We start from the raw sequence: 15,891 nt of genomic DNA, 5'->3' as shown, positions 1-15,891 counted from the left end.
ACGTGCTGACCAGCGCATATGAAAACAACTGCACGTCTAGTCCCAGCAGCTCGGATTCTGACAGATCTGATTCCAACGAGTGAGGACATCGACTTTTTTTTTTTGTTCGCACGCTAATATCACCTTCGCGGGTTCGCGTGAGGATGCGAAACACTTTGCAAAATGCCAGTAAGCATCGCTGCGCCGCTCTACCCACGCTGCGCCCACAACCGGTGTCACACTTCGCTGCCGTGCAGCAGTACCTGAGCGCTGCTTGGGATGGAGTACAAATATCACAAGAAAAGACAAGATCGCCTTGTTATCAGAACTGCCAGCTATACTCGAGCAGCGACAAAGCATGTCTGCTTATGTTGGGAGCTTCCCAAGCAGCACACCAACAATGGACCGACGCTGGCATAATGCTGGTCAAAACCGGCTCGAAAGTCGTACCGACGTCGGCATTGGGGCAAAAAGTTACTTTTTCCAACCTTGGCCTGATGTTCGGACCAACACTGAACCGACATTCATGCCACTATCAGACCACTGTTCAGCCGCTCTACCAACACTGAACCGACATTCATGCCACTCTCAGACCACTGTTCAGCCGCTCTACCAACACTGAACCGACATTCATGCCACTCTCAGACCACTGTTCAGCCGCTCTACCAACACTGAACCGACATTCACGCCGCTATTGTACCCACTTTCAGCCACTCTACCAACACTGAACCGACATTCATGCCGCTATTGTACCCACTTTCAACCGCTCTACCAACACTGAACCGACATTCATGCCGCTATTGTACCCACTTTCAGCTGCTCTACCAACACCGGCTTGACATACCACAATTAGGCCACTGTTCAGCCTTTCTGCTAACGCTTGCCCGAAGTTTATGCCATTGCATTTCCAGTTCAGCGAATATTCACATTCCAGTTAATGTTCGCATTGGGAAAGCCATGGGTTTTGGCATTGCAAAGCTGCAATCATCTCTTCTATACACATGCACAACAAAATGAGGCAACGAAAGAATCCAACTGAGAAACTATTTATTAAATAATTAGGCACCGTGGCTGGGGACGCGCGGTTGCGCGAGTCCTGCGAGGCAGCGAGGGCCGCGCAGGAGGCGGGACCTTGGGAAGGAGCCAGGGCCGCGCGGGAGGAGGATTTCTGGGAGGTGGGGGCCGCTTGGGGAAGGGAGGGCACTGTGCTGGGGGCTGAAGCACAGGGGCTCGCAGTGGTTGCCAGGCCGGCAGCGGTACTTGGCAGAAACGCTTCGGCAAAACGCCTTTTGCGTCCGCCGCCACGGTCCACCGAACCTGGCAACCACTTCCTAATAAACCCCTGCGCTTCCACCACATCCGCGCCCGTCTTCTCACAGATGGCATCTGCATAAGATAAGCGTTCATTTTAGGCCAGCAGAAAAAGTTTGCTCGTTAACAGAAATCAAGATTATTTCAGCAACAGAGAAAACAGAAAAGGCCACAAGTACATGTTAACTCAAAGTGCGTGCCAAAATGAAAGGACTACAGTATCCAAATACAACTTGAGGAGAAAATCCACCTGAAAGCTCTTCTAACCAACTGTATAAAGCTGCTGCGACATCACGGTCGACCACTTTGCACTACTAACATATGGGAGCACAAATGGCTGGCAGATACAAGGCACGACTACGATCCATGACAAGAGATGGATGTGACTGATGGGAGGGCTTTCTTTGAAAGGCATCTGCTGACTCATATATCTTCAGATGCACATGGAAGAAAACTGCAGATGACTACCCCCATAAAAACAGTAACAAAATATTCACCTGTAATGAAAAAGAAAACTGGTAAAGTATCAACTGAAAAGAAGAAAAGAAAACAAAGCGCAGCAGAACCTGGTGCATGTTCTTCCACTCATCTTCTAAAATTCAGTTAAAAGCTACTGCAACAACATACCTGTTGCCACCTTGCATAACTTCAGGGCAATAAATGACCACTTGCCCTTGCGGCCATGGAGGCTGTACATCCTCTGTACAGCCACCCCCATGATGGCGGTCATTATGTTGGAGCCCACCTCCCTCAGGCCCTTGCCCCCCAGGCGGACCAGCTGCTTTCGCTGAAAAGAAACACCACAGGTGCACAAGCTATTAGGCACAAACATCAATTATAATTTCATTTAGTTTAGCAGAATCGAATAGCTAAGACAATTGTGTGACTACCTGTCAACAGCCCATGCGAGTACCTACAATCATAATGCATAATTTCTGTATGATACAATAGCTTGACTAGTTGCTACCAGCAGAAAGCACCACCACCAATATGGACATTCTTTTTTTTCCCAGTTTACTAAGAGCAGGGAAACTTTAGCGATTAAGCAAAGGTGGCCAACTCCTACCCATTATGCTTTGCATCTTGGACATTATTATATTATAACTATAATGCTTTTTGCAGATATCTATGTGCTGGATGTGTTTTCTCTGCACAGCCGTTACGCTAAAATTGATTTGGTTTGTAGAACTTAAAGTTCCAAAGTGACTCAGGCTATGATGAGGGACACCATAGTGGAGGGCTCCGGAAGTTTCGACCACGTGGGGTCTTTAACATGCGCCACTGACATCACACTGCACACGGGCGCCTTGCTTTTCGCCTCCATGGAAAACTGGCCATCACGGCTCGGTTTGAACCCGAGTCTTTGGGTTCAGCAGTCGAGTGCCCTAACCACTGAGCCACCATGGCGGGGCTCACTACCCTGAAATTGAGCAGTCTAATTAATGCTATACAAAGGGCGCTTATTTAAATCCCCAAGCACCTGAGTAAAGCTGCGTGCTTAGCAACCACATTTAATTAAACGATGTTGCTTGTTTTTGGCAGCAGATTAAGTAATGAAATGTGCATAATGTGAGCAAAAGACAGGGAAGAGGTGGGTTAAAGCTGCCCCATTATTTGGGAAACCTAGCCGAAATTAAAGACGCACTGAGAGAGGACCAACTTCCAGCTGTGTTCACAGCAGTTCATGCAACAGTATATTAACCGAAAGCTCAGCTTCCTGTAAAACAGACCTTACAACATCCTTAATGTTAGCTACAAAGTCCACTGCTGAACTAAATTAAAACAGCACAACAATAAATGACAAATGTAAGGAAAATGAGGGGCTCGTTATGAGACACATACGAAGAAAGGCAGCCACAGGCAACAAAAGCATAGGGGATTTTTTTTTGCTGTTGATCGATGTAAAAGAATAATGTAATCACAGAAATATTTGACTGAGAAAAAAAATTTGTTGGAACCAAGTCTGTTATGCAACGACCGGCCACCGGCAGAGCTCTGGAAAACTACATCGAATGACATTGAGTGACACCATCTGAGAGCAACTGCCCCAAAAAAGCCTGTGACTGCACCGCCAAATACCAAGCTACTACAAGATGTGATAGGTGCAATGCTTCGCACAGAACCAGCATCAGTAGCTTGGTTTGCTGTTTAGCGCTCCTTCTCGCCTAAACGCTCTGGTGCGACAGCAGTCTCGCAGGTGGCATTTTCTTTGCATTGCGTGGCTGAAACATGATGTGACAACTGGCACTTGCCGTAAGCAATACAGTCGATCCCGGATATATCGAACTCGAAGGGGATCGCGAAAAAGTTCGATATATCAATAATTCGAAATATAAAATATGCCTATTAGACGCTTATTTTAAAATTGCGCAAATCTCGGACAATTTCCCGGGATCGTAGCAAGTGGGAACTTACCGATTTATTCCTCTTAAGTCCACAAAAACGAAAGCACAACTCCACGATTAGCGCGCTTTATTTCGCAAGAAAAGTCAGTGAGCTTTGCTTGCCTCTTCCTCTGCACCATGCAGTTCATTAAGCTGTCCTCAAGCTTGTTGAGAGTATCCAAATGAGAAAGTCCAGTGCCCTCCATTGCGCCACAACAGCGATGAATGACGCTGAATGCGGATGCAAGTTCAGCCGCAGTGCATGGCGGCTGGGCCTCTTCGCACAATCTTCGTCACTGCTCGGGTCCGCTTCCTCGGTATCGATGATGTCAGCCACGATGTGAGCATCAGAAATTAGGGAGCTCCTTATGGCCATTCCCATTTCCTTTCACACCCCCCACAAAGTTCCCATCACGTGACTAAGCGCAGCTGTCCAAGGCCAGCGCCGCGTGAACTCTTAGGAGAAGCCCATTTGCAGGAGCGCGCGCTAGTGGAAGAAGCCCACTTCCAGGGTGGTGCATACTGGGAGAAGCGCACTTGCGGGGGCTCGGCATGGCACGGAGTTCGATATATCAAATATAGGGTGCACAGGAGTTCGATAAACGTAAACAAATTTGCTATAATTTTGCATGAGATTCCCGAGGGGATTCTACATCTGTTCGATATAGGCAATAATTCGATATATCCGGGTTCTATATATCCGGGATCGACTGTATTGCGAGCGCCACATGTTCAGCACTGCTACTGAGCCCAACAAATTGATAGGAGCCAAAGAGCAGATAAAGAGAGTCCCCTAACAGCTGTCCCGACACGTGATGCAGTTTTTGCAAGCTCTGCTACCGGCTGGGCATTGCGTACCACTTTTGCTTCGAACAGTAAATCTCACCACACAAGGAATCGACAGGGCGTTCCAGTGAACACTCTCAAAAATTCCTAAAGAAGCGCAAGTTCGATATGGGAAAACAATTTTTTTTTTGGAGGAACGATCTCTCAGCAGTGGTGGACATAATTTACTGCATAACTGTGCGTGTGTACCTGCAAATATTTCTTCTATTTTGAACTCCCTATTCTTCGGAATTCCTGAAAATGTTCACTGAAACAGCCAGTGTGTATATCAGCAAGCAATTTTCATGAACAAGACATTTACATTAACAAAACACACTGTGACAGCACACTCCAGCACAACAGTAGGAATTATATCTATGAAGAGCATGTTATTCACAGAGCACGGCATGCAAATACTCTTGGAGCTCAAGATTTCTTCACAAACCTCGGAATTACATTATGCATGCAATTCGTTAGTAGGCATTCATTTTTTCCAGACACGAATTATCAGAAACATTAAATCACCAGTCCAGCAGCCACGCTGTCGTCCTGGACGGCAGCTTCCACAGTGTCCAACTCCTCGGGGGAGAATGCGGGCAGTGCAAGGGTGGGAGGCGGTGGCGAGGGGGACACTGGCCGAGTCCTCTGCTCCAGCTGCCGGTCCGACCGCAGCAGCACGTGATCCTCCAGCCTTTGTAACCGCTGCATTAAGTCGCGCTGCTGCTGTCGGACCTCCAGCACCAGGCACATCAGCTTCAGCAGGGTAGCTGAAACTGAAGCAATCAACAATTTCAGTGAGAGCAGGGTTAACCTGGGCGCAATAATATCATTTGCGCACTGAGGTACAATAAAGAACAGTATGAGGCTAACAGTAGGCAGCAACACACTCTGTACTATGCTCCTAAACTTCCCCCAGTTTTTATCCTCCAGGACACTTCTAATTCATGTTCTATTCCTTGCTAGCCTAATTTAAATGCCATAAATGTCACCATGCACTGACAAACACCTAGGTGAAATGGAGCTGCTCTATGTGTGATAGCTAGCACAGAACCTGCAGCCTTGTTGTGTAAAGGACTTCTCAGTCTATGAGCTTCGCCAATTTTTACATTGCTTCATGGGCATTTCCACTGCTATTGCACCATGGCAGAGATGGCAGCAGTTAGTCGCAAATGGATTCTTCCAGTGTCATGAGAAGCATGTGCTAATAGAAGAGAGAAAGCAGAGCAGGCCTGTGCCCTTAATATAGCATTGCACCATTTGGAAAGTATTGCTCACGGCAAAACCCACATTGGCCAAAATGCTGGAGGTAGACATCTGTTCTAACTGCAAGTGCTGGCAGGGATCAATGCATTAAAACTGCAACAAAGATAGCCCTTATGGAATTATAGCCCTTAGCTGACAAGCGAAATGCAACAAAGAGGTGGACCAAATGTTTCTTGCTAGGCACAGGAGGTCCCAAACCGTTGAGAAATAAAACAAGGTCACATTTATCTCTTACCACGCATCCATTTTCTGCAGGCAAGACAAGACTAGGAGCCAGCTGATGTGCTCCACAAGGCAGTTAGGCTGTTCAGTTCTTTCCTAAGCAAGAGGTCCTCCTTCAGAGCATGCCACTATTATTGGCTGCTTATCTCCTTCAGCACCCTTTATGGGAGCTTTGTGATAGCGCAATTAATTTTTTTTCAGCACATTTCGCTGCATCCAAGGCACTGCATTGACTTCCAACCAGTAAACTTTTAAAATACTTTGAAAGACAATGAAAAATTACAATATGGGCCTTGCTGACCAACCGCGACCAAGCGACCAAATTATGCTGGTAAGGAAACAAATGCACAGAACATGGGACTACTGTGTAGAGTGCAATTCGTAGGAGTGGCTTCCTGGTGGTGATGTAGGCCGAGAGAGGCAACAGAAATGCCAGGATCCAAAAGAACCCAACAAAAGCACAACATACAGCTCTTGGGAAGGGCACACAACAACCACTCCACTATGAATCACAAGAGGAGAAAGCAATGGAAGTACTAGGTTGTAAATTCCAGTACCACTTCAGTTCATACAATGGTTTTTGAGAAATACATGTGATGATTTTCAGAGTGACCCCTTTCAAAGCACATAGTTTGAAACTAGAAATGTGCTCCTAGCACCGTTTCAAGAGCCACTGAGGAGAACTCCGTGCAAATATCTTCCTGAATAAGTATATTCTCTAGGTCTTTCTGGGCCTGTTGACTGCTGCTCGGCAGCAGCAGGTACAATGAGAAATTTAAAATTTGCTTTGTTTTTCTTTAAGGCAAAGCAGATCTAGCTTCTATATTTTGTTGTGTCACTTGATACTAGACAAAATAGGAGTGTAATTAAAAGAAAGGAACACAGTGAAAAGACGGGACAAGCAGCATTTGTTCTGTCCTCTCACTGTGTCCCCATGTTTGGCTTGCATTTCTCTTTTTGCACAAAAGTAAACAAAGTGAAAATCTCACCATCAACAGTCCCAGCTGTCGACCCCTCCAGCTTGCTGGGTGGCGCACTGTTTTCGTTCACGCTCTCCCCAGCGTGATTCAGCGGGGCTGGAGATGAACATGCGTCATTGATGGCAATCCAGGAAGTACAGAACACACTACTGTGTACAACCACAATGTCACATTTCTATCCTAATTGAATGTAGAAATGCTACTTCAGGATATTTTTGGAGAAGGGACAGAACAGTTGCATGGCCAGGCTGTTTTTCATACAGGTGATCTTTTTAAAACACAATAGACACAAAATTACGAAGTTCAGATACAAATTCCTGGTTATATAGAGATGCCCCCCAGGCAATAGTAACACTTCCTTTGGCCGAAAAGATATTTTAATTTGGTTTCAATCACAGCCTGTACAAAGACTTCATAATTCAAAACCCACCAAAACCGACACCTCCATGACAAGTAGTTGACGTGACAAACAATGTCACATCATGCAGATACCTATGACACATAAAAGAACGTTGTGATCCGACTGCGGCGGCGCGTTTCGATGGAGGCGAAACGCAAGAGGTGCCCGTGTGCTGTGCGATGTCAGTGCACGTTAAAGATCCCCAGTCGGCTGAAATTATCCCAGGGCGCTACGGCACCTCCTTCTTCCTTTCTTCTCACACTCCCTCCTTTATCCCTTCTCTTATGAATGTCCACCGAAATGCGAGAGAATTACTGCACCACTTTCTTTCCTGAAAAATCAGTTTTCAATTTTTTAAATATGTGTCTATAGTACTTCAATAATTACATTTCTCATGCACCAGCATGGTGCATTGGTACCGTATTTTCCGGTGTATAAGACGCGGCTTTTTTCAAAAATCTTGCTGGTGCGTCCTATACAAGGGTGCGTCTTATATGCGAATTTTTCGTTTTTTTTTTTTAGAGAGTTCAGAAATTACTCAGGTTCATGTTCAAGCCTTTTTTACCGAAAAAATATCACTAGCAATGAAGCGGTTGTAACACGGTTAATACTTCAATACGGGGACCACCGTGTGCAACTTTTTTTAGGTGAACTTTATCATGAAACGACGGGGATGACGACTTCCGGGATCACAAACACACCACCGTTTCGGAGGCCCCAAGCAAAAGTAATGTGAAATGCCAAACGATGACGACAATCACGCTTCTCGCCATTGTCAAGACAAGCCAGGACAAGCCGGCGTTCTTTTTTCAGCCACCCTTTGCCACTTTGTTTGCTCCATGTACGTAGTGCGAAGAGAATATTTCAGTCGCGTTGCCACCAGAAATGGGTGAACTTTTTGATAGCGCATCCGAAGGTGAAGACTTCCAAGGTTTTAAGTAGAAATAAAATGTTCTTATGGACATGTGGGAGAGTTTTTTTTGTTTTTCTTTCTTTTTTCCAAAACGTGGGCAGGAATGGCGCGAGTGTTGCCTTTTTCGACCACTTAGCGTTGCTTAAGAATTTCTCGCAAGTACGGTGAATTTCGTGATGGTCGTGCAAGCGTGTTTAATTGATCCTCACTAGCCCAACTGGGAAAACTGGGGTGCGTCTTATATAGCAACTTTTTCAATTACAGCCTGCATATATGGCGGGTGCGTCTTATACACTGGAAAATACGGTACATTTAAGGACACAAAAGAAACTGTCATGGCGAAACCAAACACAGAGAGCAGAATATATGTCATGTGAATAGAAACCTGTTCGCAGTACTGTTAACGTGGGTAAGAGAGTTTGCCACGAAATGGTTACTGGCAGAATCACTGCTGATCTGAGAGCATGGCAAATGTAAAAAGTTGATGCCAAGTCTGAGCACGTTCCATTTCTCTGCAAGTGCAATTAGCTACGGTGGAGTTTTTTTCCCAGATTTTGCAAGCATACTACCATAAATCCCCAATCAAAACTAACACAATGTCGACCTTACATTAAATAGAAATGAGAAATGGTGTTTTAGTTTTAAGGCGGTTAACATCCAAAGGCAACTCAGGCTATGAGGGACGCCGTAGTGAAGGGCTCCGGAAATTTCGACCACCTGGGGTTCTTCAACGTGCACTGACATCGCACAGCACACGGGCCTCTAGAATTTCGCCTCCATCAAAATTCGACCGCCTTGGCCGGGATCGTACCCGCGTCTTTCGGGTCAGCAGCCGAGCGCCGTAACCACTGAGCCACCGCGGCGGCTTAACAAATGAGAATTCATGTCTTACGTGGTGACGGCAGCTGTACAACATCGTTGTGGCCCTCATTTCCTAAAAAAGAATTGCACATGAACGTCTTGTTGAGTATGCAAAATAATTTCTCATCAATAAAGAAATATGAGAATTTCAATTACCAGAAACTGCCGAGCTTTCTAGGGCTGAAGTGAACTCGTAGCGCCGCACCTTTTTTTCGGCGCTCTTGTAGGATCCTGCAAACATTCTCAATATCTCGACAAAAACCATGTCATCTCCAAGCAACAGTATGGATTTCAAAAAAACAAAACAACTGAGGCCGCCTTACTTGAAATCAAAGAAAAGCTAATTGAAAACATAGAAAATAAACTGCTAACAGTTGGCATATTCCTTGATATGAGGAAAGCGTTTGACTCGGTTAACCATAAGATATTGCTTGAAAAAATGCATTGTTATGGAATACGCGGTGTTCCTTTAACCTTATTTGCTAGCTACCTTGACAACCGATCTCAAACAACTATCATTAACGGTATTTCATCTGGGATCGGTCAGATTGTGTCTGGTGCGCCACAGGGCTCCGTTCTAGGACCAACGTTGTTCTTATTATATATTAATGATATCGTCAACCTTCATCCAGCAGACAACATTATAATCTATGCAGACGATACTAACGTATTTTTTTCAGGACAAGATAGTAATATTTTGCAAGCAGCCTCCAATAGTTGGTTATCCCAATTGTCTGTTTGGTTAAAATCAAATAGGTTAGAACTTAATGTCAGGAAAACAAAGTACATACTGTTTAGAGCCAAAAATAAGGAAGTTCCGAACAACTTCCAAATTCACTTCGAGCAAGCTCCTATAACTCGTGTCAGCTCTACAATGTTCCTTGGAGTCATTTTTGAAGAACATTTACTCTGGACAGATTGTGTAAACTACGTTTGCACTAAAATGGCTCGCTCTGTTGGTATCCTAAATAAATTTCGCACAATACTGCCTCGAAAATTCAAACTACAAATTTATTTCTCTCTAGTCTTTTCGCATGTACAATATTGTTTGTTGATCTGGGGAACGACTACCTCAACCAATTTTGTGAAAGTACTTACTTTACAAAAAAGAGCTGTACGAGCGATTGATAACTTACATTACAGTGAGAGCACGGGTCCTTCCTTCCTCAACCATAGACTGCTAACCATCACGGCCGCTTACCACAAGAAGCTTGCTGTTTATATCAGAAACCTTATGAAAGGAAACTGGCAGACTTTCGAGAGCACATATTTAATTGCCCAAACAGCATACAGTCTTAGGCACCCTCAATACCATGCACCAAAATCTCGTACAAACTATGGGTTCCAAAAACTAACTCACATAATTCCTCATAATTAAACACGTATCCATACTTAACAGAATTGTCGCTACAAAATATGTCCGAGGGCTGCTTTGCTGACTTGATGCCCGTTCAGCTGCCTGTATAGCAACACTCAGGCCAACAGACCATCAGTTTGAAAGCCTGTGAAACACTCATGTGGCAGAGGCATTGTTTTATTTACAATTAAAAGTGTGATTCTGGTTTCTAGGATTTAACAGCTTTAAGCTATGAAGAATGACGTAGCGGAAGACTCCAGATTAATTTAGACCACATGGGGTTGTTTAACATGCACTGATATTACAGAGCACAAGCGCATTCTGCACTGCTCCATTTCACCACAGACAGGATGTAACCTGGGCCCTCGGCTCAGCAGCATGGACCACTCAGCCACTGCGGCAGGCTTACAATTCAAACTGAACTAAATGTAAACAGCTGGATGAGTTGGTTCTGAATTTGCATTATGAAACACTGTCTCAGTGCACAACAAACATGGATGAGGAAAGAGCACACAACGCAAAGCATCAATTGATGTCTGGCATTTGTATTGTGTGCTCTTTCCTTGTCTGTGCTTTTTGTGTGCCAAAAAATGTTTCATAATGCAAAAAAAAAAAATTACCATACTAAACCTTTCTGTACTAAATATTATTAAGCATACTGAGTGCAGCACTAATTCTGGGAACTACAGGTCTTCAAAAACAAAGCACTAATGAGTTTCAGAAGTAGTTCATCAGCTTACAAGTGCAATAGCTAACAGTTCATTCTGCTCCTCTTTTTGACAGCTGGCTAAGCGGTGGTTATCAACATGACTTCTTAGTCGTAATTTAGCCATGCAGAGGTGCAGACTCACAGAATCTAGCAAAGAGGCCTTTACAATCGCTGATGAAGCTACCATCATTATGTCTGCAATAAGACTACTTATGGCAAGTGGTAACGACGACCACTGGGCAACGCATCCACTCCCCTCCGAGAGCTGGCTCGGCCTCAGCTTTTGCGAGCCGCGTCACCTCCGAGCTCCTGGCCACAGGCCAGTAGCACTCTTCTTTTGTCTCTGTGAGCCATCCGACAGGAATGACTGCAAGGCAGTCGTCCTCAAGAGGAAACTTCACCACAGCGAATGGTTTTGACATGCTGCACAGAGGAAACACAACAAAAGATTAATGGGCAAACAAGGATTTTTACCAGACACTCTCTGTGCCATTCTCTACTGGCACTTGCCTGTTTGGGTGCCGAAAACTTACACTACCATGACAACTGACAGGTACTCTTACAACCATCTCGTTCTACTTCGCAACGCACTTCTGAACTTTCATGAGTTGAGAGTTACAAGTGTCACGAGCGCCTGCAATTTGGGACTTATTTAAACAATATTTCTGTGCCTGCTGTCATGTGAAACAAATAACAGCCAGCAATAGTGGCGTGCAACTTCACTGCATTGAACATCAAACTGAGTGCAGTCTACCAGGAGCATAGTGATGAAAAAAGAAACCAGTAAAACGCAAGATTGACCAAATGAGGAAGAGAGAAAACAAGCGCGTTCAATTAGCGAGCTCGAAACTAGCACTCGCTATATGTAGAGTCACACTGATCTAGACTTTGTAATACAAGGCTCTGAGTAGCGGGAAGGGACACACATAAATAAAAAGTACTCTCAATTTTTTTTCTGTAACCGATCACTGGCAGGAGCAGCATTACTTCTGGCAGTACAGAAGAATTGTGTTCATTCATCCTGTTCTTGTCACATTTCTCTCATCGCACGGAGACTCGCAACGCAACAATGTCAACACTGCCATGGAAGCATTTGTCAATCAAGCACAAGGCATGCAGGCTGCGACTCTATGACGTCTGACATGCATGCCTGAACCAAGCGATTAGCCTCACAAAAGCAAAAACTGGCGATGAAAAACACTCAACTGCATCGCACGTGGCAACTGGTTGGTCATGGGGGGCGCCGCAGAGAACGGCTCCGGAAATTTCGACCACCTGGGGTTCTTTAGAGTGCACCGATATCGCGCACAGTACACGGGCCTCTAGAATTTCGCCTCCATCGAAATTCGACCGCCGCAGCCGGGATCGAACCCGCGTATTTCGAGTCAGCAGCCGAGCGCCGTAACCACGTGACGACTGTCATTGCGATCATGATCATATCATCTATACACGTACATAAATGTACGATGTGCCGAGAAACAAACCCTCTCAGAAGCAATGCGCCAACAAGATTTGCCGGGATAGTGCGTTCACCCTGATGAAGGAACACACAAACACACACGACATTTAGAAGCGCTTCCCTTCGTGTACGTGTGTGTTACTTCATATTACCCCAACCCTTACACGCAGTTACACCTTGCAATGCGCCGCTGAGTTAACCAAAAGACAACTGCTGGCAGATGCCTACAGACAAGTTAGATAAAGGGGCGACACACGAGGCGTGCTCATTGTCCTCACTCTTGACAAGTTCACAAGTAAATATTAGCTGACAACTAACATGAAAGGGAAAAAAGGACAGAATGTATACTTACGCAAGCAGTGCCTCCTGGTTCCCCTCGGTGACTCACGCGTGCCGCCACCAAACTTCAAAAAGCTTGAAGAAATAAAAATTCACAAGAGCGCTTTGCTGCCAAACGTCCAAACGAAATGACCACAAGCTATGGATTGGGATTGGCTTGGAACGTACGTGGGAGCGAGAGCGGATGCCTACGTTTATGCGTAAAGCGGTGTTTAGTTTCGAAAAATTTCTTTGAAGCTTAGTGTTGACAACACCGCCAAGAATAATTTTTATCAATTTTTTTACACTTCAATTTATTAATGAGCAAAAGATCTTATTTTACGCGACAGCTAAGATGAAATGGCATGGCTACTTTTGACTACTTTCAGCTCAAGTTTTGGCTCCTTTTAAAATGTTCCCAACGGCAACCCTGCCCGCGAGTCATGCCGCGAGTGCTCGCGCTTGTTTTTCTTTTGTGGTGTGGAGGTGTTGGTCGTACTGCCTGTCTGCTGTCCCTTTGTGCGGCTGTTGCGGTCCTCGTCTTTCACCGCAAAGCTTCTGCATTTCGCCATGAATGCAAAGCAACGCAAGTACCGTATCGTTGAAAAAGAATACCGTGAGATCTTGCAAGATCTCGGTATTTCACAACGGCCGGTCGCATCTACGTCTTCAAGCTTGGATCAAGGCGGCAGGAAACGATCGCACTCCGAAACATCAGTCGACGTACGCACCCCCCAACTCTTGCTACCGTCCGAAGCAACCACGCGACGCAGAAGCGAAGTGCGCGCTGAAGACGCGTGATTGAAATCTATGACCGTAATCAATATGAAGACGATTAACCGATAGCGATTAATACGTCCCTATCGAAAAATCTCGTATATATGTGTCATATGTGTCTGGTTCATACGAGATTATGGAATATCTCGTATGATTATGGAATATCTCGTATGTGTCATATGACACATATGTGTCATATGTGTCTGGTTTGCAATTTTTGGGAAAGGAAAGGGAAGGGCTGGGGTGGAATTATAAGGCAATTAACAATAAAATAGCTTCCATTGAAGTTAGTAAACTAAAGAAAGTAAAAAAAAAATTCGGACGCGAAAAAAAAAACTACGCGCCGTTCCGGATTCGAACCACCGACCTAAATATCTACAGCTCACTACACTACCCACTACACCACTGCTGGCATGGCAAAAACTACTTTACATTTCGATGACATGACTTATGCTATGCTTCCCACTATAGAATTCGACGGTTAGGTGCGAGGACAAATGTTTATTTTTAAGGTATAAGGAGCTGAACTACAGCCGATTGCACTTCCACTGATTTTGTGGATCTTGATGTGCTCTGTGATAAGCACTGAAAGATCTGATATTTGTATGTATTTTAATTTTCACAGCGCCTGCACCATTGATCGTAGTACTCTCATTGCGCACATATTGTTAACTACAGTCGGAGCTCTTGCATGAAAATACCTGGCGTTATTAGCTCAACTAAGCCCAGAAGGCAACATTTGCCTTCTGGCTGAACGTTTGTCCAAGCACATTGGAAACGCCTAACGTCATACTGTTTGGATAGGCGCGGTTTACAACAGGAGGGCACAAGCAGAGAATCAAGGAGAAAAATATTTGAAACAGGCCAAGAGTTTTTTTTATGCGTTGGTTGGGCACTTGTTAATCGCTTGTTCATCCCTTCTTTTCCGCGTGTTTCAAACAGCAAGGCCCACTCTATGAGAGGCACTCATCAGCGGCTATGTGTTTCGCTCGAGATTGATGTAAGCTGATACGGTGCATATCGGAGCTCTTGTGTACGCACGAGTGTCGCGTGTCAGTTAAGGTATGCCACATATGTAATCCATACAAGTCACCTTTCCGTAGCGCGTGAACTACTATATATGCAGCAGATGTGTTCATCTGTGACATTTGTGACGCGTATGAGCTCGTACGCAGCCTATACGCGTTCATACGAGACACATGACACACATGAACTCGTATGAAGTATATGTGCTGATACGAGGCGCATTTGTCGACACATATGGCTCATATGGTGCCCATATGAGTCAAACGAGGCACATATGAACTCGTATGAAGCCTATATGTGTTCATATGAGGCACATATACTGACACATATAACTCATATGGGCTGCATACGAGGCAAAGGGAGAGAACGAGTACCGTGGAGGCGCAATGCCTTCGCATTCTTCCAATTCGAGTTCCCGCAGACGATGTAACGTTTTTTTTCTTAAGCTATATGTATCTCTTATATAAGCGCATGGTCAGCGCTGTCCTATCATGGAGCAAACGCACGTTACTCTTTACCCATTCCTGCTTTAATGGAGTGCTCGACACGTTGCGCCATACATATATGTTTTGGTGCTGTTCTGCAGGTATACCGCATTAACTGCGACGCCCAAGCACATCAAGGTACAGCGTATTTAACGTTAGAGTCGAGAAGTTATTTTTATAAAATGCTATTTATAGTTTTTGAAATTCAGGCCTGAAAATCGGTGCTGCATATATGTTTCTCCGACTCGCATTCTTTCATTGCACGACTGGACTTTTTACATTTACACAGAACGAAGACCACAACCTTAAAGGGGGAAATAACGCACGCATGCATGCAACTTTGCATATTTTAGTTTAAAAAACTGAGATTTAAAAAATCTCACAGGAGGTTATGCGGGTTTTTACGAAGATATCATTATCTACGCCCCAGACTATATATGCTAATAAATAATTAACAATGTGCGAGCTATATATATATATATCGCGCCTATCGCCGCAATTGAGAAAACTAAGAAGTCACAATAGCAACTGCATGATGCTCCATAGCAGTCGGCACTTCAAAGTTGAGTTGCGTATTGCAGGAATTGGCCAGCTTCTAAATATGGCAAAGTCAATGCAGGGG

At 44.8% G+C, this 15,891-nt stretch overlaps 1 protein-coding gene across 4 annotated transcripts; it reads right to left on the bottom strand.

The window, feature by feature from the left end:
* Positions 1-740: 740 nt before the first annotated feature.
* LOC149339119 (uncharacterized) lies at positions 741-13,914 on the bottom strand. 4 transcript variants are annotated; one of them, XM_089547940.1, is made up of 8 exons: positions 13,016-13,911; positions 9,295-11,627; positions 9,170-9,211; positions 6,974-7,060; positions 5,025-5,272; positions 1,918-2,077; positions 1,338-1,365; positions 1,010-1,204 (listed from the first exon to the last, which is right to left on the bottom strand). In XM_089547940.1, exons 2-8 carry the CDS (start codon positions 9,401-9,403, stop codon positions 1,030-1,032), a joined length of 849 nt encoding a protein of 282 aa, XP_089404066.1. In that variant the 5' UTR covers positions 9,404-11,627; positions 13,016-13,911; the 3' UTR covers positions 1,010-1,029. The 4 variants fall into 4 exon arrangements, with proteins under 4 accessions (XP_089404065.1, XP_089404064.1, XP_089404066.1 ...); XM_089547941.1 differs by having other exon boundaries at positions 1,963-2,077; positions 13,016-13,910; XM_089547939.1 differs by having other exon boundaries at positions 741-1,365; positions 1,963-2,077; positions 13,016-13,914.
* Between the last annotated feature and the right edge of the window lie 1,977 nt (positions 13,915-15,891).

The sequence above is a fragment of the Amblyomma mixtum genome, chromosome 6, assembly GCF_055824585.1.
Source record: "Amblyomma mixtum isolate Tamu chromosome 6, ASM5582458v1, whole genome shotgun sequence".
Lineage (NCBI taxonomy): Eukaryota > Metazoa > Arthropoda > Arachnida > Ixodida > Ixodidae > Amblyomma > Amblyomma mixtum.
The sequence above is the reverse complement of the archived record's forward strand: the minus strand, read 5'-3'. Positions and strand labels throughout refer to the sequence as shown.